Here is a 24,382-nt window from a genome sequence, read left to right as displayed (position 1 = left end):
AATAGACAGTTTATTGTACTGTATTTTCATAAATCTCCACCAAGCCCAAAGAAGAAGTTGCTTACCGGTTACTGCCAGTTAATGGCGCAAAGATAATATGTTTTTCCTGTAGGTAGATATCTTTTTTAACAACGTCACCACTGTTCGACTCTATCATCATTATAAAATTGAGTGTGAGTTCTGTTCAATAGACATTACTGGCCATTATTAATGTCCATTAAAACAGTAAAGATATACTTCTCTTTCTCCCGCCCTGACCGATTGTCCGGCAAATATCATGAATCAAACTTGAAAAATAATTTCAGTGAAATTTGTCATGGTTTTGACAAATGTCGTGCGAACTGTCCATTTTTCAACAGAAACTGGACTTCATCGGGACATGTCGTCAGAAGGGTGTCCATAATAAAAAAGACTTTTATTCAACTTATCTAGACCTTTATTTTAAGTATTGTGTACTTACGCGACGAGTGGGACGAGCAGTCATTAATCAATTTCGACTTTTGTCTGATAAGGTCGATCGCCTGAAAAGAAGAGAAAAGTCAACAAAAAGACCTAACTTTTTTTCCTAGCAACGTAAGGTATAATCCGTGGTATTTGGATGAAAAGAGGGAGATTGTGCCGGTACAATCTTGACAAGCCTTTTGATGCAATATCTGGCCCGAAATATTGGGTCTTTAGAGGACGCTGTATCTCAAAATATATTCCGCCTTGCTATTTGCCAACTGTCAGAATAAATTTATGAACTCGCATTCTAAGACCATTACTCTCCCATTAATCAGGAGCATTCCTGCATTTTTATAGTAATCTTTTTTTACTTTCAAAATTCAAGCTCTTCGAGGAGGAAAATGCGTTTTAATTAAATTGATGGAAAATGTTAGGAAAATGTAATATTTGTGGTTATGGAAGTATTGCCAACCAGGGAATGTTTTAGGGAGAACTACAAAAAAGAAAATAAATCACGACTTGTTTACATCTTTTAACATTTAGCACTTTACTCAAGAGGATGAGCATTGCTAATTCGCAGTATCCACTCACATATATCATATCATAGAAGTGGTGAATATTCAGTTTATGTTTACTATTTCAGCTTTTCACTTTCTTTTAAAAGAAATGCTTTCAAAGGGATTAACAACCATGGCCATGTAACATCCATTTTTTAAAAAATCTCTTACTTTGTTGAATCTTTGTTCAATATTAAGCCAGTTTTTTTAAATATATAAATATGTCAATACATTATAAAACGTCACACCGCTTTTCCTCTCACCTATAGGCCAGCAGAAAGGATCAAAAGGAATTTAATGCCATTACGAAGTAGCGTTCCGTCTATTTTTCAAATAATTTGTCACTGCCTTCTTAATGAGATGCGAATAAGAGGAATTAAATACCATAAAGATATAATAGGCTTTTATTACTCATGGTTCTATTCAAATAGTTTCTATAACCATGACGTCAAGTCGAACCTACGGACAGGATAAATAGCTTGAATCTGTCTTTCTTTCCACAATGAGGAAAGAAGAACTAGCTGCCAAAGAAGGACTAGCTGCCTCAGCTTAAGAAAACATCGGCTTGACTATATACAGCACAGTTATAAAGGAAAAGGTCTGCTGTGCCAAGTAAAAGCCGTGTCATATACCTGATAACCAGAGATTACAAAAAAACTATATTGTGTGCCTTTGAATTCCAGCGTACCAAGTCATGAACAAGTTGGTCTGCCTCGTACTGGTAGCATTTCTGGGATATTCTCAAGCACAGTACACAGATGCAGGTGAGCTTATTCATTTTTTTTCAGAATTTTTCGATATTCTTATACCTTATTTTTAGACACACTTAAATGGTCGGTATTTTAAGGGAGCATCAAGATATATCAATATTTGTCTAGTATGCGCATATCTTGAACATTAATATGTTGGGTACATATTTCAACATTTTCTATGTTCATTATATTAACAAACAGAAGTTCCAATGAGGCATGTCGACACATTTTTACCACTAAACGGAGGTTAAAATAAACTGAAGTTTGGCATACTTGTATGTCTTGCTGCGATTATGTGTTACCTGATCAATTTAGGGTTTACACCAGTATCAATCACATTAAAAAATCAAAAATATTATTTCAATTTTCATCTAATTGTAGGGTTCGGACCATGGACGGAGTGGTCTTGCTGCAGTGCCACATGTGGGGACGGAAAGTCCGTTCGAACACGAGAATGTCTAGGCTCTGAGTGTGACGGCCCTTGCTTCGAAGTCCGGAACTGCAACGACGGCCCTTGTCCCGGTAAGTTGAACTGCACTGCCCCTGCCTCTGCGCCACTCCCTCCCTCTGTGCTAACCTCGCCAAAAAAATATACTTGTGCATTATAATAATTATTGTAAAATGGGAATGATGGTTTTTGAAACCAGGCCAATGATTTCTGTCGAGAATGTCTTAGGTAAACTTCAAGTATGATTGGTGATATATTTATGCTACATTTATCTTTAGGTTTATGATGTGTTTATAATGGACTTTGTATTATATAAAAAAGGGAATGAAGATTATTTTGATCAAAAGATACCAAGGATTTTACATTGAAAAATAATGTAATTCCTCTAAATTTATCGTTGCACGAAAACTATTCATAGATACTCATATACAGTACCTGTATGCTTGTGATAAAATTCAAAGGTCGATGGCGTTCGTTGCAGTTTTGGACAAGGTACATGTAAAAATGTATAAGGCAACGGTGTATTCCACTACCTGTATTTGTGCCATTGTCTTTCACATTCGCTCAACAAGTACATATTTTCTTTAGATGATGATCTTAGATTCATTTCTAAATACATCCTTTTGTCGTCAAAAGCGACCCTATCTTTCAAGGAAATGGATAAACTAAATCCAACAAACAGAAAAGCAGCACAAAAGGAAATGTTATTTGTTCAAAGGCTCTACAGATACATACACGCGTAAGAACAATCGCCTGCTTCACATCTTGTCGTCTTTATATAAACCATCACGTTAACTTCTTGTTACTGGAAGTTTGGTGGTCTTGTCAAACATGAAACCATAAATTTTGGTAGATGATATCGTGTCTGACCATCTCAAATGTAGCCGCAATGTGGTAGATGAAAGCACGCGCTGCGAATTCAGCTTTGTCCCTACTGAAAGGCAGATTATCAATGGATTTTCTCATTAATTTTCTATACCACATTGCTCTCTCTCTCTCTCTCTCTTCCTCCCTCTCTCTTTCCCTACGTCTCTCTCTCTCTCTCTCTCTTTCCCTCCCTCTCCCACTCCCTCTCTCTTTCTCTCTTTAGTATTCATTAGTTTTATACTTTTGGATCAGTCCTGAAATAATCTGTTTTATGTGCTGGTATCAATGGCTTACTATGTTCACCAAACTTGTTTTTCGCCCTTTCTTCACTCGCGTTCCTTAATCGCTTGTCAGCCTGTTGCTTTTGAATATTCATACCATTGCTACTACATGCACGTATATAATCTTTTAGACGATGCCTTATCATACTTCTGTTAGCAAAATTTAATAAAGTAATACCATTACTAAATTTTATTCCATATAATTCAGACAGTCATTTTGAACTCAGGCTACCAGTTTATCTGACCAGTGATAAAGATACATGTTGGTCATTGATTGATGTTTACGGGTGAGGAATCAAGGTCTCGGGACCGACGCGCAGTACTCCAAAATGAGAAACGAAACTTATTTGGAAATTCATTGCTGTGAGTGTCTAAGTTGCAAAATTTGGTTGCACAATGATGGGAGTTTTTAAGATTACGTAATTTGGATGGTAGTTATGAGTTTTGGTTTTCAAGACGTCCATGTTTCCTTCCATTTGAGTTGAAACATGAGTGGTGTTTCTCAGCTGAGTCAGGGTGAATGTATAGGGATGGCCGGGCGGACTGTCAGGATAAATAACGACCGCTTGGAGAATCTTGTCTTTGTGTCATTCGTCTTGGTTTTACTTCCTTGGGTGTATTTTGTGTAATTAATTCTTTTGTAGAAGTAAAATGTCCAATTGGACAAGCCGCTGCTGTTTGAAGTTTAAAAAAAAAATGTTTTTTGTTTGATAGAATGAAGTCGTCTACCAATAAAGACCTATATATAATTTAACGAAAATGTACCCTTATTTGCGACACTTTTAACTGTTTTATTTCAACTACATCACAATGAGATGTTCTTGATAACTGGTCTCTTATGAGGGCATCTTCTTCATACAAATAATACCAACATATTTATAGTTTGTTGGCGAATATTCTACCAAAATACAAGCATTGCGCATATTACAGTATTTATTCGGCCCATGCAATGACCCCATTTTACATCATCTCTGTAAGTTACCTTGTTGCTTTAACGTATGAATGACACGTGCCGCCAGATGACTCAGTTGATTAATGATTAACAGATGCGAAAAAGACACGAAAAGTAAATTTCAAGACACTTTCTGTATTGGGAAACGCGTGTCGTGGCATAGCAACATTGTGTTTCTCGAGGACATTTTCTAAGGCTGCCATCTATTGGTCGGATATTTCCTGAATCAGGTTGTTATATGTCTCACCTTCCTATCCCATCATTGCTTTAATGAACTCCTCAGATAATGTAAAGGTGCCTGCTGCCACTCCATCAAGATGGTAGGGGCACCTATTATTCTTTATCACCACCTCAGAAGGTGAAACACAAGCTTCTTAATCACAGTGCAATTGCTTTTTTTTTTAATAAACGAATGAAGAAGCGATCCGAGCGATTAGGTGAATGAACAGATTGGTGGCAAAAATAAATAAATAAATAAATAAAATAAATATATATATAAATGAATTCTTAAATAAATTAATTAATCCTCTATCCAACGTCCGTTTTAGATTTTCTTTTGAATTATTGGGTTTGTTACATCATACTTTCAGTTGACGGAGGCTGGAGCGAATGGACGGACTGGATGTGCTGTTCAAAAACTTGCGGCGGCGGTGAAACAGTTCGTCAACGATTCTGCAACAACCCCGCTCCTCTTAATGGAGGCAAAGATTGTGAGGGACCATGCTTTGAATTAAAACCATGCAACACACACGAATGTCCAGGTAAGTGATTCAATAATTATTAACCTGGGTAAGAAATAGTTGAACCCAGTTAACCCGGCGGTTTAAGTATTATAGAGGCAGTTTAGAGACTAGTGGTCCATTAAAGAAATCGGTATCAAGATTATAAAGACCCTTATTAAGAGTTGTTGGCAGGGATGAGAAAATACTGACCTCTAGATGGAAGCATTTAGAATAGATTCTTAAGTAGAGTAATCAGGTGAGTATAAAAAGTTACTTGCAATTGAGAATGCTGCAGAATTTGACAGGTAGGATGCATGTATTATGTGTATCATAAATGTGCATGAGCATGGCTCGTATATTCTCTGTCTATACCATTGTTACAAAGTGCATGTTGCAGCCACAGCCTGTATGTCCATCAATGTTTCTGTTTTATCTGTCAAAATATACTGCATGTAGCAGAATAATTTTATTTGTGTTGTCGCATTTTTTATGTTTATTGAATGTATCTCTCTAGTCTCTCTACCTATTGTGTCGTGAATATTGTTCAATATTATAATGTTTTTATGTTATTTGTTGGTAAATTGTCTTCTGCATGGGTTCACAGTTGATGTCTTTGTTTATGTCTTGTATTCGTTTTGTCCGCATCAGTTGACTGTACGTGTGAAGAGTGGGCTGACAACTGGGGCGACTGCAGCGCCAGGTGCGGCAACGGCGTTCGCAACAGAACCAGACACTGCACAGAGGGGATGCACGGCGGACGAATGTGCACGGACAGCGACAGATACCAGCAAGAGGCCTGTCAACTGCCAATATGTAAGCTTCAGTCTTGACGTTCACAAGCTGCAGTGCTGCCACTTTATTTCGAGGGTTGTCACATAACCCAACGTAATGTTCACAGTAGCCCATTGCGCTACCGTGCTGCAGCTAACAGAATGCACTGCAGTTCCAAATGATGGCGGCTGTTGATAGTGTGATGCGAAGTGGTGTTGATTGCTTGTGTGTCTGTGTGTGGTGCACGAGATGTCTGTTAATGTCTTATTTTGCTACTGATGTTGTCTTTGTCGCTAACATTTACTATATTTAGGCACGCTAGCAAACGTATTGGCATATATGCCTCATTAATATGTTGCATGCGTATGGCATGTTTGCTGATACATACTAGGTCTGCATGGCTGACTGAGAGAGAAGAAATGACGGGATCTTGAGGACAAAATTTAATGTGAAAAAAGGTAAGCATTTATTTCTTTTTGCATGCCAACAAAGGTAGGGATATAGATCTTACAATATTTCTATTCTTTTTTGCACACATATTCCCAAGAACTCCATAAAAGCTAGATCAGTTGTTGTCTATTCTCTACTACTAATATTTTTTGTGAAGGGAATCCACCGGGTTTCTAATAATTTGGTAACTGTAGTTGGTAGAAATAACAACATAGGTGACAATGTCTGTGGAAAGAAGATACTATTTGGAACCAGGAGTTTTTGTAACTTCAGATTTAGTAATTCAACCCATGATGCCTAACCCCTCCACAAGAAAAGTGGAATTTTTTAAATTTTTTGGAATTTTAATTTGGTGGACAAAACTATTAAAAAGATGTTCCAAATGGGGTTTTCTTGTGACGTAGATATACTACAGGATAATGTAGATTGGTAGATGTCTTTTCCGTCATTCTTTACCAGCACCCTGCGTCTGTGACACATGGTCAGCTTGGGGCCAGTGTTCGGCCACCTGCGGTAGTGGCGGTTTTCAGACCAGGATACGAAGTTGCACAGGAAACGGTTGCCTAGCGACTGATTACGAAATGAGCCAACCGTGTTACGTTCAGGAGTGTCCCAGTAGGTGTGAGGGCCCGTTCACACGAGACTCAGATAGACCGAATCTTATAACGGCCTAGACGTTATCAGATTGGGTCTATCTGATATACTGTGAAATGATTTGTGGTGAAGTTTTAATGTTTTTCTTCGCAAAAAAGTTTTAAATATGGCAACTTGTTTCTTATCTAATTAACTGTTAATTCAGGGTTGAATAGTAATATAGTGTACTGGACCTTTTTGTGTACTGACAAAAGTTTTCGTTTAACATCCATCTGTCTGTCGTCGTCATGAAAATTGAATTAACCCATTTTAAACTAGTATTTTTCTATGGACATTCACATGTGAATTTTTTAAAGTTCGAAACAAATTTTGTCACTAAGAATAACCATTTATTGTTTTTGTTCAGTACCGTGTACGTGTGAGGAGACCTGGGGTGTTTGGTCTCAGTGTTCTGTGTCCTGCGGTGGCGGGTCAAGGACGCGGTCAAGGTCATGCACGGACGGCCTGTATGGTGGCCGGCAGTGTGTGAGGAGTGATTACGAACAGACTGAGATATGTAATTCATATGGCTGTCCAAGTAAGTTCTGTACTATACGGATTCTATGTTAGCAAATTGTGCATATATCGATTGAGTGCCTTTTTGACTTGCATGTAAATTGTGTGAAGTAATGTTTATATACTTTATTGTACTCTACCAGTACGTTGCATGGTGTGTATTCGTATATTCAGTATACATATTGTTTGAGAAAAGTTATATCAGTGGATATATATATATATATATATATATATATATATATATATATATATATATATATAAAGCTTTTGAAAATACTTTCTTAATTGTATATGTGCGTTTCTTTATTTTCTAAGCATGGTATCTTTTTGTTCTTTTTTGGTACTGGGGCACGCTATTTCCATGTACTAGTATAGATTTTGTTTCCATAGCATAGGCTCGCTTATTTTGATAAAATGAAATGAAAAATTCTTCAGAAATAGGCCAATTGTGTTCGATTGAAATGCCCCTACATCAAACATGTACGTGCACATGCACCATATATACAGTGTATATACATACTATACAGTTCCATGTCAGTGTGAAACATGGGCAGCATGGGGCACTTGTAGCGCCACCTGTGGAGGAGGCCAGCAGGTGCGAAAACGCTCGTGCACTGACGGAATCAACGGTGGAAGGCCGTGCACGCCATCTGATTATCAGGAAAACAGATTATGCAATGTATACGGATGCCCAGGTATATGTATAGTTAAGTCATGGGCTCTTGATTCTTGATATATTCTTGATATTTTGCCCCCACCCCCTTCCCATAAAAATTCTGGTGCTAAAAGCGTTGTTATATTACTAAGCTGAATTAATTTCCTTTTCCGAACGATTTGTAATTTTTCTTTGTTCTATTTTTTCTTGTAAAGCCAGTCTGGGGGTGAAAAGAATTCGGGCTTGCCTTTTAAACCTATCTTGTTATATTTGTTTGAAAACTAAGTTTAAAAGACGATGGGAATACGCATTTATAAGCCCAACAGTTCACAAGCTGCAGTCCACCGCTCTGTCCTGAATGGATGCTTTTTTTGCTTCTTATACATTATGTTTTTATATATGCATGAAAATTATTATCTCTTGTGTCACATTCTCTTATTGTATTCAATATGCACCCACTTTTTCATTGTTCAAAATTTTCATGTATTGGAAAATTGCATTTGCATGTGTTATCTTTATTGATATTTTAACTTATTATACATTTCTTTTTATCATTTTTTCATATCATTTCATCCCACCATTTTTACAGTTTTGACTTTTGAACAATAAGACCTGAGGCATCATTCAAGTGCTGGTAGTTTTTATACTACTGAGAACTTTTTTAAATATGTTTTTATATTACAAACATGTGCATACATGGTACATTGTATAGGTAGCAATGTCTTTCCGTACGTTCAAAGTGGAATTATACATGTATGTTGTAGTAGTAGTAGGTAAACTTTATTTCTCGAGGATAAAAGCATGGTAAATAGAAAATTTACCTTCTCCATGGTCCTCATGGGATTAATTTAAAATACTGTGTTCAAACTTTTGCGTGTGACATATTGTACTGTGTCTCATTGTCCCGTACTTTTGGTACTAGTTGGCTGTAGTTGTCAAGAATGGGGTGAGTGGGAACAGTGTAGTGCATCTTGTGGTGGAGGAGAACAGACTCGAAGGCGTTCTTGCACCGACGGCATTTTCGGAGGACGAAAATGCACGATAGAAGACTACCAGGAGACGAGACTGTGCAATTCTCAAAGTTGTGCGGGTAAGTAGGCCTAATGCATGAACATGATACACAGTGACAGTTTATTGCTTTTTATATAAAAAAGGACTCCCACGCTTTCTATTATTGCTCTGTGCATTGTTACTAGTGTGCGTTAACTGTGTTCCAGTGTTACCATTTTTTTCTGTTCTTGTTCATGCTTGCTATAAGTTCTTATGACCGTGTCAATCTCTTTGTAAACCTACGGGTTCACTAATCGTCATGTTCAACTGTTAACTACTAAACAGGAACATTGCCAAACAAACCTGTATCCGTGATGTTTCTTGTCCCCGTTATTTTTACCTGAACTTTTGTGAATGGGTTTTGTTCCTCTGTCTGTTCAGTAAAAGGTAGTCCAACTGTTTACATTTTACAGTCCCCTGTACTTGTGGTGTATGGAGTTCGTGGACTCAGTGTTCCATGTCTTGTGGCGTGGGCGGTACACGTACTAAAACGCGTGTCTGCACGGGAGATACCTGCATCCCTAGTGATTATCAGATTACGCAGCCGTGCGGCAGGTTTCCATGTCCCGGTGGGTATTGTATATTTACGTATTTATTTGCCCTTTTTCCTTTTTTATCGTTCGTTAAATGAGGCGTTTCTATAATATTGCATTTGTGCGTGTTATTTCCATTTTTTTGTCCACTTTCAAATGTCTGCACTTTGTCGTTTTTACCCGTATATACATCACTGTGTTCGTGCACTTTAATTGTTAATTGTGCCATTGTAAGAAAAGACCCGTCTTCGTTTTGGTTATATTCTTACTGTCTTATTTAGGTCTAAATTCTGTGAGATAGTTTAATCTCTGCCAACGACTTATGTTACCAGCAGTGGTATTGGTACAAGCTCACATTTGACTTAAACTACTGGTACCATTAGTCGTGTTGGCGGAAGCCCAGAATTTAGACACTAGCTCCTTGTCGTTTTCCTTGTGTCCTAAACTTCTTTGTGTTTGTCTTGTTGTTTTCACCCCACAGTCCCGTGTACATGTGGCATTTGGGCTTCCTGGTCTCAGTGTTCCGTGTCTTGTGGGGGAGGGCTGCGGGTAAGATCACGCACGTGCACGGAAGGTCAGTATGGCGGCAGGCCATGCGTTTCCAGTGACTATCAACAAACGGATGTTTGTAATACCAGAGTATGTCCAGGTAGGTGGGTGGGAACCAAGAATATTGGTACAGTTTACGTGTAATGCATCCTTTGTGCTAATCCACACCCTGCTACTATGGCAACTCCCTATCCCTTATATATGCAATGTTTGTGCAAAATGTAAAACATAAATTAATATTTATTTACCAACATGGCAGCTACCGTGTCTTTATCACCGCCTGTAGGTCCCTGGGTATAGGTTTTGTTAAAAATTGAGCGCGTTTAATGTTCTCGGTACAGGGGGTTTAAAGAAAAGATTGTTATTCATTATAAAATATTTCCCATATTTTTATATAGGGGACGCCTGTATTGAGCATAGCATAACTGTTATGGCATATTACTGACTTTCGTATTTAGCGAGTATCAAATTGCGTCATAATAAAATGTATGTGTGAAAATTTCAATCGACATTTAAGAGTATCTTTTTTATTGAGTTAGTTTCTATATATATATATATATATATATATATATATATATATATATATATATATATATATATATATATATATGATCAAGACTGAATAATATTTATTAATATTAACTTTTTGCCATATTAAATACCATAAATATATCGATTCTTTGGAACAAAAATAAAGCCAGCGCTGTGATATACGTATGCAGTTTGAGATACATACATTAATCCATATATTACGTATACAGTTTGAGATACATACATTAATCCATATATTACGCACGTCCGAAAATAATAAAAAGTTTTGAATTAAAACATTTTTAAAAACTTCACAGTTGACTGCAAATGTGGCGATTGGAACCCGTGGAACGCCTGCAGTGCCTCCTGCGGCCCAGGAGGCGTACAGCTAAGAACTCGCTCATGCACAGACGGCCAGTACGGCGGCAGGCTTTGTCAGGCCTCGGATTATGAAGAGTCCAGAGCCTGTATTAACAACGTGCCTTGTCCAGGTAAGCGGTTGATTTTGACATGTGACAGGTGTTTTACTTTATTTATTCCCCTTATTTATATCATTAAGCTCTATAACAAACAGTTTTACAGTTTTACAGCCGTATTTGTTGGTGGTAGATCCTTATCTAATTCCTAATAGAAATGTATTCTACGTGTAGCAGCTTTGGGTGAAATTATTTTACAGCCAGTGTACAAATATCACAATACATGTATATTGGGGGTGATGACCTGGTACATATCCCTTAATCTTAAAATACCACGGCGTATTTTCCTTTTTGAACCTATTTAAATGTTTTATTTACGTCGAGATCGATTATCTTTTTTATTTTCAAGTTGACTGTACATGTAACGACTGGGCACCGTGGTCGACCTGCAGCGCCTCCTGTGGGCCAGGCGGTGTAGAGACCAGAACTCGCACATGCCAAGGAGGAGCGTTCGGAGGAAGACAGTGCCAGCCAAGTGATTACAAGCAAACCAGAGAATGTGTCAACAACGTCCCTTGTGCCAGTATGTGTGATATTATCATTTTAATGATCTGGACCTCAAAATGTAGCAGTATTAAATTGATATGATGCTAACATTTTTATTTAGAAGTTACAGTTAAGTACATGTAAGCCTTGGGATCTGGGCTAGAACGAAGTCAGACTCTGCTTTTAGAAACCCTTTAAAATTCAGCTTTATTCCTTGTCCAGTTACAACAATTTATCGCATTAAAATCTTTATAAATATTTAAATGGAAAGATGAAAATTGAATTTTAACTGAAATGACTAACGGAAACAATTTTCTATTTATTTAATTAATTTTTTTCTAGTTGACTGTACCTGTAACGACTGGACCCCATGGTCTAAGTGCAGCGCTTCTTGCGGACCAGGAGGTGTAGAAACCAGAACGCGCTCTTGTCAAGATGGACTTTATGGGGGAAGACTTTGCCTACCAACTGACTATAAAGAACAGAGAGCCTGCGTCAATAACGTCCCATGCGCTGGTGAGTTAAAAGATCATATCCTAAATGATATATTATATCACTAAATACCCTTTTTTCAAAAATCAGAAATGTTAATAGTCATACGAAGGTGGAGTATGTACACTGTTTTACAACTAGGGCGAGAAGGGACGAGTATTGCACCAGAAGGCCTATATGGCCATACATAATGTTGTCATTAAACAAGAGCGTACAGTGACAATTTCTTTGGCCATATTTTCAGTTGACTGTAAGTGCGGTGATTGGACTCCATGGTCCAAATGCAGCGCTTCTTGCGGACCAGGCGGCGTAGAAACCAGAACGCGTTCTTGTCAAGACGGATTGTATGGAGGAAAACTCTGTCTACCAACCGACTATAAACAAGAGAGAGCCTGCGTCAATAACGTCCCATGTGCTGGTGAGTAGAAGCGGTCAGAGATGCAATCGAGTACTGTACCAGTAGGTTTATAGGGCAATATTGAATGTTGTCATTTGATAAGGAGCGAACACTGAAAGTTTTTTGTAATATTTTCAGTTGACTGTAAGTGCGGTGATTGGGCTCCATGGTCTAAGTGCAGCGTTTCTTGTGGACCCGGTGGCGTAGTAACCAGAACGCGTTCTTGTCAAGATGGACTCTATGGGGGTAGACTTTGCCTACCAACTGACTATAAAGAAGAAAGAGCCTGCATCCTTAGCGTCCCATGCGCTGGTGAGTAAAAAGAGCGTCTGTGAAACAGTGTATTATATCGTGTAGTGCCCATGATCTTTAATTCAGAAATGCAAATGGTCATACGCAGGTAAGGTCTATAATAACCTGCAGCATTTTACAACAAGTACCGAAGGAAGGAAGGGAATATTGTACCAGTAGGCCTTATGACCACATGGAATGTTGCCATTTAACAGGAACGAAGACTGACGGTTTCTTTTGTCAAAATTTCAGTTGACTGTAAGTGTGGTGATTGGACTCCGTGGTCGACTTGTAGCGCCTCTTGTGGTCCAGGCGGCGTAGAAACTAGAACCCGCTCTTGTCAAGACGGATTGCATGGAGGAAGACTTTGCGTACCAACTGACTATAAACAAGAGAGAACTTGTGTCAATAACGTCCCATGTGCTGGTGAGTGGAAACCGCCAGCGCTGCTGGGTTTTAATTGTCTTTAGGCCTATAAAGATACACGTACAAGTTTACATGTATACCAGATTGAAAAAAAACAAGCTTATTGAACGGGAAACACAATTGAATTAAAATAAAAACTAGAAGAAGGTAACTTTGGGTTTTGAAAACTGTAGATCAAAGTCAGGAGGGTCGACCCAATACTGTGTACAACAGTGACTTAATTACTGTAAACTTTAAAACATTATTTCACTCTTTTTCAGTTGACTGTACATGTAACGATTGGGCGCCGTGGTCGACCTGCAGCGCCTCCTGTGGGCCAGGCGGTGTAGAAACTAGAACCCGTACGTGCCAGGATGGTCTGTACGGTGGTAAACTTTGTCTGCCTAGCGACTACAAGGAAACCAGGGTTTGCCTGAACACCGTGCCCTGTGCTAGTAAGTTTTGTGATTATAGAACATTTATTACATTAGACCATTTTTGAGAGATCATTTAATAACATGTACCTTGCGAAATTACGGAATCCGCAAATGTAGCTTGGAGGCACAAATATTGTTAAGAAATAATATAATATACCATGGGCAAAACTTTCAGGTCGATTCTTTCATCGCTCGAAATCTCCATTTATTTGGATCGTCATTTTATATGATTGATAAAGGCGTCGAAAGATCTCGACAGTTTTTAATGAAAACATTACAAAAGAAAACAATCATGGGAAATAACATAGATGGTGAGTGAACGTAAAATCCAATGGTTTCTCTATCATTTTTTCTCCAGTTGATTGTACCTGTAACGACTGGACTCCATGGTCCAAATGCAGCGCTTCTTGCGGTCCAGGCGGCGTTGAAACCAGAACACGTTCTTGTCAAGATGGGTTGTATGGAGGAAAACTTTGTCTACCAACCGACTATAAACAAGAAAGGTCCTGCGTCAATAACGTCCCATGCGCTGGTGAGTCTATAGTTTTACACGATACAGCTTATTGAAGAGTGAAAGACTAATCGAAGATAAATGAAATATAACGAGAATTTGAGACACCAAACAATACAAAGCGCTTATTTATTATCATTATTGTTATTTTTGAGACAAACATGTGGATACACGTTTAATTATTTTAAAATGGCAAGGTTGCCAGGATTATAGGACCCTCAATTACATGTAGATGATTAATTACGTATTTTTATCATGTTACTTACAAACACAACAACAAAAAAGAAAATCGGCTAAAATCATGAAATAGTAAACAAGTGCTCGTGCACTCTATAAAGTAACGCATTTTTATAACCTCACCATTATCTTTCTCTAGTGCCATGTACATGTGAAGCATGGAGCCAGTGGTCCACATGTAGCGTATCGTGCGGTGGCGGAATACAAGCTAGATCAAGAAGCTGTCAGGACGGAACGAACGGCGGACGCCTTTGTGGTGCATCGGACTATTCTGAATCAAGAGCATGCAATTCGGGATGCTGTCCTCGTATGTTTTATTTTCATTTGTATTGCTGAGATGTGAAATGTTCTTGTCGTACTTTCATATGAATTAGTCTTCAAATATGCCGTTGCAGAAGAATAAAACAGTTCTGAACTGTTATTTTCCAATCCGATTAGTCATATTTACCAAAAAATAATATTATTAATATCTCTGGTACTACTTCTAAAATAACAGAGTCATTTTTGTACAGATTTAAACAAGCGGGGAAAGGTGGCATATAAAAACACATTATACACCATCTTTAATTTTCTGATTCAGAGGACTGCACGTGTGGCGCCTGGGAGGCCTGGACGCCGTGTTCCGCCACGTGTGGAGGCGGCAGCAGATCCAGAAGCAGACTCTGCTATGAGGCAAAGTGTGGTGGACGCCAGTGTTCTGATGCAGACTTCATGCAAGTTGATAACTCTTGCAACGCCGTGGATTGTGGAGATTACAACAAAAGTATGATCAATAATTTTAAAATTTAAATAAATGAATAAATAAACTCCAAGGTTTGTTTAGACACTACAAACTTAAAACCCATGAAAGTATGATTTAAATAATGGCTGTCATTTAACAGTGACCATTAGCATTATGATACTGGATTGTGTAATCTTGGTAATTCAAAAATCGTTTCAGAGTGCTGGTCTGACTGGAGCGCTTGGACGACATGCAGTGCCACGTGTAATGGCGGAATCAGATCCAGAACTCGCACTTGCACTTGTCCAACGCCATCTGTGGGAGGCAGAGATCTCTGTGATGGACCAACTGAAGAACAGAGCACATGCAACTCTCAGTCTTGCGACGCTGGTTCGTAAAAATGTTCTTTGTATGAAATAACATAATGTGATCGTGGTAGTAATGTGAAAGCATGTTTTAAAGGGTATGGCAATGGTGGGGTTTGGTCATTTCGATTATCTGTTAAGGCTGTTGGTTTCTATATCAATATCGAGATAACAGATTTGAAATAAGTTTATGATGCATTTTATATGGCCTGGATATTTAATTGGTAATTGCATGTGAGAACCAGTTGTACATTGGTTTTGGCTAGGTCTTTTACTAACCGTAACGATTTCATTAGTTCTTACTGCATAAAACATTGTTTTTATCATGTATGTTTTGCCATGTTTTGGTGGAAATGATAAAAGCTTGATTTTAAATTTTTCAGATTGGACTGATTCGATTCGTAGGCCTATACGCTTACCAATCGTAACGTTAACAAGCGACAAAGATAACTTAGCGTTCATTGCTGACATCTTAGTGTATGCTGCAAATATGCTGTGAATGAGAAATATGTGAAAATATGTAACGAGTGGTGTGATTGTGCTGTGAGACGCCATTGGAATGTTTAAAATTGTTAAAACAATCTAATGTCTTTATCATATTTAGATATTATTATATCATTTTCGTTTGCAATGCTGGTCGAATATTATTCTCGTAAGTGAAGTTTAATGATATGTGATTTCACTCTAATTTAAATAAATTGAAAAAAATCTGGATCATATGCTTAAACGATATTTTGGTAATGCTAGGCCAAGAAGATGCAAACGAGAACATAACAATTATTACAACAGGGTCAGAAGGTAAGAGATTTTAATTAACCCCAAACCTACTCCTGCCAAAAAAGAACCTCCCCCCCCCCCCGAACGGTGACGTTACAGGGGGATCTACTTTGTCTGAAACCCTATCTGAAGAATTTGTAGTTTAATCAAAATTACCAATATACACCGTCATAGAAAGCACCCCGAACGCTTTTTAAAACCAGCCATTCAAACCAACTAGCTTCTATCCCTCTTAGTTTTTGTGAACCAACAACGTAGATTTGATATGTATCACCCAGAAAATGTGATTCCCAGTGCTTTTACAGAGTCTTTTTTTGCCAACCTGCCAACCTACAACCTACTACCAGGGCCAGAGGGAAATGTTAGAAACTCCTGTTATCAGGGGGTAATATCTACATACCACTTTGGTTCTTGTACCAATGCCTTGTATTCAAAAAGCTATACGTAAGAGCCACGAGTGCGGTATGTGTGCAAGACACAACGGACGAATGGTTTAACGCAATGTTCAGTCTGAGTCCTCTGTGACTCCTTCATCTCATTGATCTTGTTCAGTGTATCTAGTTTCTTCCTGACAGATGCCCCAAGGTGGCACGTATGACCCTTGTCCTTGGATCGGTTTCATTTCTCACTATGACTAATTTCAGAGTTTCACCTTAACCAAGGACGCCATGTTAACGTATGATGCCAAAGAGCATCATGGTGTAGTTTTGAAAGGCGAATTAACTCTTTGTTCAATTTTCAGGATACATGCACCGGAAAGAATGTTTAATGTTACATTTCCGCTCCATATATGGTCTTTTTTTTATTAACCAAACGACCTTCTAACTTTTTACGTATTGGATTTACGTAATATCTCATATCTGGAAATATTAAGCCGGCTTTGTTTCATTTTTTTAACCTGACAGGAACAGTTGCACGCTATCTAACCATTAAGATAACAGATGATGTACGAGGCCGTGGGGGAAACAAACACTAACTGTGTATAGCTTGATAGGTGATGGTACACGTATATTATATTATATTATATTATATTATATTATATTATATTATATTATATTATTACAACAGGGTTAATTTTACAGCAGTATTTTTATTAACAGATTGTTAGCAATCCACATGAATTTTCAATAGTAATCCTAAAGTGATGAGATGATTACAACATAATGCAGTGATCAATCTAAAAAATATCGTATTATAACGTTACATCCTCGATATTACATAGAACACCTAAGAAATCAATACTAGTGGTTTTTCAAAATAGAATAAAGAACACAATAATTTCCAGGAAAGGTGGAATAATTCTGTTTAGAATACGAACTAGTAATACACTTCCTTCAAATTAAGATACACGTAAAAACAAAGACAGCACAAGACAAATACGCTTCAAGATAACGTGTTTTAAAATGTCATCATTTCCTCATCATTCAGTGAGTTACTGTGACATGTGCATTGACCGTCGTAACGGACCGGGTCATTACTGGGATCCTGAAGACTGCTCTAAATTCTACCACTGCTACAGAATCGGTGGCAAAACGGTTTCTTACCACAAGCGTTGCCCACGAGGATTGTTCTGGGACCAGGAGAAGCTCACGTGCGTGTTTTGCGAAGAGGCGAAGTGTAGATACGTGCGACAGCCAGGCCCACCAAACTGCGACAACATTGGTGAGAGGACATATATTTTGATTTCATAGATCTATGTTTTATAATTTCTGGAATAGAAAAGGCACATTTTTTCATTTATTTCATCCTAGTTTTTTAATTTTTTATTTTTTTAAATTATTACTTTTTTATTTATTTTTTTGTCTTTCTATTTATTTGTCTTTCATCTTTTTTTAACCAGTTGATTAATACCATGTATAACATTTCAATTTTTATTTCTCCTTACCATAACTATAAAATTGAAATACCATTTCTACTCATGCAGACCCATGTCCCGGCGGCTTCGAGTACGACTCCGCGAACTGTGCCAAATACTACGAATGCAGTAACAACAAGTGGATCCCCCACTGCTGTCCCCCTGGCCAGGGATATGACCCAGACACGTTCAGTTGCTCGGCCTCTGCTCTCTGTTCATCCACGTGCTCAGTCGAGCCACCCAATCCTGATCTTGGGGGTAAGCATACATATTCTGAGTAGGTCTTTTATGTATGTCTTTTAAAAGATAAACGGATCATTGTTTAAAGTTAAGAGTATTTGAATTTGTTTAATAAACGCGTTGGAAATAATGAATTCCGTTCTTTAGTGAAAATTTTAGGAAGTCGTGCTGTTGCATTTTACAGGGCAATAGAATTGCCTTGCAAGCGAAAAAAATTAACTCTGTTTATTATTTACGAAATTAGATGACAGACCTTTTGAAAAAGAACTAGGACTCCATTTAAAATGGGAATTAATCACTCCTGTGCATTTTTCTATCTCAGTTCAGTGTGTGTCCGCCGCTGGCTGGAAAAAATGGAGCCATCCCACTTATGACCACAAGTATTCATTCTACTGGCATGGTAGCATCATTCCATTTGAGTGTCATCAGGGACACGTGTTCAACATTGACCTCTGTGAATGTGTCCGAAAAGTTGACAACGTCTGTGCGCGACAGTGTGTCGGTGAGTGTACTGATTTCTGAAATAATTATGAGGTGCTGTAGAAATTTCCTGTAACTTATTTTCTTGTGTGTAAGCACGCGGGTTTTCTGTCGAGTTTTAGGTATTTTTTGAAGGGCATTTATATAAAATAGATATAGATTATTATCTAGTGATTGTTTCTGATAGTCTGAGAGAGAGAGAGAGAGAGAGACAGAGAGAGAGAGATTGTGATGAGGATGATGATGATGATTATGAAATCTGACCTGGACATATGTACAATCCCCCATTTTCATTATTTCAGGAGAAGAATACCTCGCTTGCTTCACCTTTGACAAGGACTTCAGCGAAGCACAAGAAAGAACATGGCTCGACTCCCTCGGCCTGTCTATTTCTACGACTGGCGGTATCAAAACTCAATGTGGCCAGGGCGCTGCGTACTTCAATGGCAAAGGCCATGCCGAAATCCCACGATTCACTGCCCACGAGTTTGGCACCTATTTTACTATCAGTCTGTGGTTTAGACAGACAGATTCCGGTCTTGTTCGCCGCAGTCTGGTCAGCAATGGGGATTGTTTCGTTCCTGGTACAATTGATGTCCGAACCGAAGAAGACGCATCGGGTGCCACTGGCGCAGGCCTTGTTACTTACACCAAGAACTACACTTTGGCGTACCAGCACGTCTCAGTAAGGTTTATTTTGGTTAAAAATAACCTGTAGCATTTTGCATGCAGCCGTAGAAACAAATTAATCCCCATCTTACCTGCACACTATTCATCTTGAATTTTCATATCAAGATCAAATTAATCTTCATTACCTCCTGGTAAGGCGTAACAAGACACTCGTTTTAATATAAACGAAGCAAAAAATTAAGATTATATCACAATTATTATTATAATTATAATTATTGTTATTATTATCAATAGAGTTATAAGTAACAGTTCAAAAAAGAATTAAGTGGAGATATACTCTTACTGATTAATGCAAATTTGACCCATTTCTTCTTTATCGATCCTTGAATGGGTGGTTTTATATTACCTCAAGATCAGAACAAGACTTGGCACTAATGAAAATGATGAAAGGCAGGCAATTACAATGTAGCCATTGTACTAATAGTCGCAGGTGGAAAGAGATTAATACGCTTTCTCAATACACTTTAATGTAAAGCCTTTTTCTCACCGCACCTTTTCCATTTCGCAGGCTTCGCTCGACGTGTGGCACCATGCAGTGATGACCTATGACGGCGCCTATATCCGCTACTACATGGACGGCGTAATGCAGACACCTGCTGTTCAGGCATATGGTAAATCTTTCTTTCACTCGTGTTTTTTTTTCAATTTGCCTTCTCTTTCGTTCTGCCTCTCTTTTTATACTTAATCATTCGCTCCTTTCACTGCAATCCTTCCCACCCCCTCTGTCTCTCTCTCTCTGTTTACAATTTACTCTGTATCTTTCCCACAATAGTATCAACGTTTTTCACATTGGATTATTTTACCTTTCGTTAACTAAGCTGTCACACCTATTCTTCATTCATTTTGAAATTTATTTGCCATGAGCTCCATCGTCACAGCATTTGAAAATTATCGATGTTTTCCATGTATTTGCTCACAATTTCTATAATTACATTATTATTTTTTTTATTTTAGGTGCAATCAAAAAGACCAACACGCCGCTTATTTTCGGACGTGACTTCTTGTGCGAAGATAGCAACTTTGTTGGTTACATGGATGAAGTAAGTGCATATGTCTTTAAAAAGTATATCCATTGCTTTAGGGTGAAATGATTAGTAGCGTGTCCAGTTAATAAAAAATTTAAGGTGGGCTTTCGGCGTGAAGTAATAAAAAACCCACGCCTGCAGAAATGAAACCCATACTTGTAGGTCAATATATATATATACATGTACTGTACACAGGGATAAAAGCTACGTCGCCAAACCATGAAATGTTTGTCTTTTGCACTCTCAGTTTAATATGCATAACGAGTTCAGTATTAATTATACAGTCTTTGAATTAACTCTTTCATTGTACTCTCTTTTCATTGCAGATTAAAATCATCGCAAGAACTCTTAATGACGCTGAAGTTGCGGCGTTGTTCGCTGAACGCCTGGATTAGGACACAACTTCTCATTTTGATTACAACAGCTCTCACTGAATTTTTCGTTTCAAAATGCCTTGTCAAGAGACTCGAGTTGTTAACCTGGTTTCATCTCTATTTAAAAGCCTCAAATATTATTGGTCCTGTTTATGATGAAGTGAACACAAAGGATTATTGTAAGCCATTTGGGCTTGTGAGCAGCGTCGTAAGCGTGTTTCAAACAATTCAGAGGAATTAAATTATTTTAGATCATTGACAACATTTCTTGAAGAGATGTGAAGATAACACTTAAAAGTGTGTCAGATGATTCATTATATTATTTAATACTTTTTAATTCGTTAACATTTTATGCACGTTAAGAAACAATTGTACCTTCTACTACAATACTCAGCGATTTGTTACCTAACTAATTAAAGAAAAACAACCTTTTGCAGGTTTGAAGAAATTATACGTGTTTTACAGCGCGTCATTTAAATTCCAGTTGGTTATCCATTTGTATTTGTACTGTAGCTAAATTAATTTTTGATTTATTGCTTTTAATTTATTTTCTTGGTTTCTTAAGTCATCTGGGTAAAAATACCTAATAATAAATTAATTTTTCATTCTTTGCTTTGGGAGGTATTTGATTGTCATTTGAATGTTTGAGCCTTCTACTTTCAGTTCAGTAATAAACCAATTTTGGCCTTTTTATTCTGGGTCGCGTGTTCCCATCGGTATTACATTAGGTCTTTACCTAAGATCAGCTCATGAATCGGACAATGTAGTAAATAATTTTAATTTATACACTTTTTGAAAAAGTCGATGTAAAAGAAAATTTATGAAGTTAACAGGTACTTTGTTACTTCGCAATTTTTACATATGACTGTTACGACTGTGTCCAACCAGCTAATTACTTCTGAAATTTGACTAAAAGTCGTCAGGCCAAGGTCATTGACCCACGGGTGTGTCAATAGCAGTGAGTGGCCTGTCGTCCGCTTAAGTTTTATTTAATCAGCCACATGCGAACAAAGTGACCGCCCGTAAGGAGCAGTTCAATTAATGCGACGGTACATTCCATGGATGGACGTACTATTTTACAAGTAGAAATGTGAGTGAGCCGCGGGCGCCTTTTGAATACACTATTTACACTATATCATGTTCATCTCTGTCGCGATTTGAAAGAAGTTTTATAATGTGGGATTAAGCCATAATAGACCCATCACCGCTACCCGAACTTTACATTACTTAGGTAAAGAATGCTACTTAGGGTCGCTCTTATAATATTTGACAACCGTACAGTGGACTACCAGTATTCTTACATTACCACTTGCCAACAAACAGAGGTTTATTGTTGTCATTAGAAACCTCACTCCTAAGAAAGTCCCTGCCATGGGCGAAATGATTATCTTATTTGCTGCCCTCCACGCTAATGAATTTGATGAAGTTTACAAGAGCCCTTCAGACCGTTATAGAATACATGCTTTAGTGGTTTTGTATGGTGGCAACTGGCAAGCATTGCCTTATACCCCACGGGGCAGCCTCTGGCCGTCAAACTTAAATACTACTTTCAAAACGTTTAACTCTTTGTTCAAGTGCGTGTCCTTTTTTCAAACACTTGAGCAATCTTCCCAGTTATTTTCTGCGTTCAGTTCTTTCATCGATTTCTAAGATTAATACTTAGGATTGGACCTTAATTGTACATCGCGATTGCGTGTCGACGGCGTGTTACTACGACTGCAAGCCAATAAAGCTGAGTTGTTGCCATAGCAACCAGTAACACCCGACCCCTCAGCTCATATTTACTCCGTCGTGATCAGCCGTTGTAACAGTCACAGACAACGAAACATAATGGAAGGTAAACTTTTATCGCTACGGAAAATATACAAATAAGACAATAGGGAAAACGTTTGTGATTTAAGTAATCGCAACAAAAAAATCGAGCAAAGCGAAAAAAGGTTAGCGGGGCTGACCGTCACCTGAGAGTGCCGCATTTATACATGTACAACTTCAATATGGTAAGTTACGAGTGTTTTTTCATATTCAAGGGTTTTATCCATAGGAATAATTTTTCACATCTCATCCTGTGTGCATTTCATCGTGTATTTATTAATGGCTTGCTAAAGGGGGAAGAAAAATTTCTTACGATCATCATAAAGTTTTTGCTATACACACATATCTGTGCTCATCATTTAAAGTATTCCAAAACCAGGGCTATGAAAACAATGAAAGATGCTGGAGATATTTACCGCTTTAAGCCTAAAAACACATTGGTGGTTTTTGCGATTTGTAATCGGAAAATTCCAGGTGAGCAATACCGATAGATTATATGCTTAGATAAACCTATTACCTATCGTTGTAAGAGCTTTATAAAAAAAATTGAATTTGTTTTCGCCGGTCGACATCACTTTCTGGCACCATGTCCCTTTTAATAATTCAACATCGAATAATCCCCATGTGTACATGGTAATTGTAAATTATTTCCTAATGAGAAAGCCCGCAGTGAAAACATTACCCTAGAAATTATTGGTTGCGTGACAGCTATCATACACGGTCCGAAACAAACCTTGGAGAACCGGTGAGATAGACGTAACCAACGTTTAAGGCTGCCCTCTGATATAAGGGGCCTCTAAAGTAGTATACAAGATTAAAGCATATGTTTCTGTGGGCGCACTCCCAATCAGCTCGTCTGCTGTTATGTAACTATCCCGCCTAGCCTTTACCAGGAACACAGACTGATTTACCGCTATATATTAACAGATATATTTCTCTGGCTAAGTCATGAAACGATTCTCTCTCGCGCTGGAAAAAATGCAAATAATTAAACTGCGGTCCTGGTAGAAGGTACCGAAAATAGAATGTTGAATTCCTAAGGTCTCCTTTGAAATTCAGGGTGTTACAGTGCAAAACTAAAAGCGGTTTGAAAAGTGCCCCTTACACGGTAGCTGCTGGCATAGAGGAGGAGGATTGATTTTTTCACAAGATATTCACAGATATTTCTTTAGATAAACAGACAGTCATTACATTATCTGCCAGGATTTAAGATTTCCCTATAATATCTGCCACCCTGGTAGAAGGTAGATGTGCTTTACTCAGCACCTAGGTGTGGAATCGCCCCTATGTCAAATAAAAAAAGGAATGTCTGGAGAGAAACGCGCTTTCCTGTTGATCGCCTCAAATCCCACAGGGTCCGATACAATTAATTTGTAATAGACTACTGGTAGACCCAGCTTTCAGAGCGTAGTTAAAACCAGTGTCTGTCATCACACTGTCTGAAATTTCGTCATAAAGGTCCAAACATATCTGCAACAGAGAGGGCTCTTGTTAACTAATGAAATAAGTGCCTAGCAACAGGCAAATTCTACCGAAAGCGTTTTTTTTTAATCTAAAACTGAAATACACTTGAATAAAATTTACTGTTTATCATCAAAGC

At 38.0% G+C, this 24,382-nt stretch overlaps 1 protein-coding gene across 18 annotated transcripts in view; it reads left to right on the top strand.

Annotated features, from left to right (window-relative positions):
• LOC106156995 (SCO-spondin) overlaps positions 1-21,663 on the top strand; it is a 31,832-nt gene extending 10,169 nt beyond the window's left edge. The window contains exons 2-28 of one of the 18 annotated variants that reach the window (XM_086998857.1): positions 1,685-1,765; positions 2,135-2,275; positions 4,892-5,062; positions 6,704-6,859; positions 7,245-7,415; positions 7,921-8,088; positions 8,971-9,138; positions 9,512-9,667; positions 10,113-10,280; positions 11,029-11,202; positions 11,537-11,710; positions 12,016-12,189; positions 12,410-12,583; positions 12,701-12,874; positions 13,106-13,279; positions 13,540-13,713; positions 14,054-14,227; positions 14,583-14,750; positions 15,024-15,206; positions 15,384-15,554; positions 17,735-17,968; positions 18,231-18,419; positions 18,724-18,903; positions 19,184-19,566; positions 20,080-20,182; positions 20,526-20,611; positions 20,923-21,663. In XM_086998857.1, coding sequence (XP_086854983.1) covers positions 1,696-1,765; positions 2,135-2,275; positions 4,892-5,062; positions 6,704-6,859; positions 7,245-7,415; positions 7,921-8,088; positions 8,971-9,138; positions 9,512-9,667; positions 10,113-10,280; positions 11,029-11,202; positions 11,537-11,710; positions 12,016-12,189; positions 12,410-12,583; positions 12,701-12,874; positions 13,106-13,279; positions 13,540-13,713; positions 14,054-14,227; positions 14,583-14,750; positions 15,024-15,206; positions 15,384-15,554; positions 17,735-17,968; positions 18,231-18,419; positions 18,724-18,903; positions 19,184-19,566; positions 20,080-20,182; positions 20,526-20,611; positions 20,923-20,991 — 4,527 coding nt within the window. In that variant the 5' untranslated portion in view covers positions 1,685-1,695 and the 3' untranslated portion in view covers positions 20,992-21,663. Of the gene's footprint in view, positions 1-1,481; positions 1,766-2,134; positions 2,276-4,891; positions 5,063-6,703; positions 6,860-7,244; positions 7,416-7,920; positions 8,089-8,970; positions 9,139-9,511; positions 9,668-10,112; positions 10,281-11,028; positions 11,203-11,536; positions 11,711-12,015; positions 12,190-12,409; positions 12,584-12,700; positions 12,875-13,105; positions 13,280-13,539; positions 13,714-14,053; positions 14,228-14,582; positions 14,751-15,023; positions 15,207-15,383; positions 15,555-17,734; positions 17,969-18,230; positions 18,420-18,723; positions 18,904-19,183; positions 19,567-20,079; positions 20,183-20,525; positions 20,612-20,922 lie in introns of those variants that run through there. The other 17 variants (XM_013532460.3, XM_086998858.1, XM_086998859.1 and 14 more) reach the window with 17 other exon arrangements.
• The last annotated feature ends 2,719 nt before the right edge of the window (positions 21,664-24,382 follow it).

This window comes from Lingula anatina, chromosome 1 (assembly GCF_051362555.1).
Source record: "Lingula anatina isolate TDL-2025a chromosome 1, LinAna3.0, whole genome shotgun sequence".
NCBI classification, from domain to species: Eukaryota; Metazoa; Brachiopoda; class Lingulata; order Lingulida; family Lingulidae; genus Lingula; species Lingula anatina.
This window is presented reverse-complemented; position numbering and strand designations above follow the sequence as displayed.